Source organism: Galeopterus variegatus, unplaced genomic scaffold (genome assembly GCF_000696425.1).
Source record: "Galeopterus variegatus unplaced genomic scaffold, G_variegatus-3.0.2 Scaffold2360, whole genome shotgun sequence".
NCBI lineage: Eukaryota > Metazoa > Chordata > Mammalia > Dermoptera > Cynocephalidae > Galeopterus > Galeopterus variegatus.
In genome coordinates this window covers 290,941-291,443 of record NW_007728471.1, presented here as the reverse complement: position 1 = coordinate 291,443, position 503 = coordinate 290,941, and the positions used below count along the sequence as shown (strand labels likewise).

The 503-nt window shown below is 46.9% G+C and overlaps 1 protein-coding gene across 1 annotated transcript in view; it reads right to left on the bottom strand.

Moving 5' to 3' along the window:
• Positions 1–2: 2 nt before the first annotated feature.
• The window catches only part of LOC103597606 (zinc finger protein 112-like), a gene marked incomplete at its 3' end in the record, with an annotated part of 32,085 nt that continues 31,584 nt past the window's right edge, over positions 3–503 (bottom strand). Inside the window, exon 7 of the mRNA XM_008581472.1 lies at positions 3–503. This exon is cut by the window's right edge and continues 21 nt beyond it. Within this exon, the coding sequence (XP_008579694.1) occupies positions 3–503 (501 nt within the window).

The following is a 503-nucleotide window of genomic DNA, read 5'->3' as shown; positions in this document are numbered from 1 at the left end:
TTCTCCCCAGTGTGGGCTCTGTGATGGGCTTGAAGACTGGAATACCCACTGAAACCTTTACCACACTGTTCACATTTATAAGGTCTCCCTTCTGTGTGGATCCTCTGATGTGCTTGAAGGCGTGAACTCTCACTGAAGCCCTTTGTGCACACCTCACATTTGTATGGTTTCCCTCCTGTGTGGACCCTCTGATGTGCTTCGAGACGTGAACTCTGACTAAATCCCTTCCCACACATATCGCATTTATATGGTTTCACTCTAGTGTGGACTCTCTGATGACCCTGAAGATAAGCTCTTTGACTAAAGCCCTTCCCACATACCTCACATATATATGGCCTTTCCCCAGAGTGGACACTCTGATGACTTTGAAGGTAGGATCTCTGACTGAAGCTCTTACCACACTCATCACATTGGTATGGCTTCTCTCCTGTGTGGACTCTCTCATGGGCCAAAAGAGTTGAAGCCTTACTGAAGCCTTTACCACATTCTCCACATTTATAGGG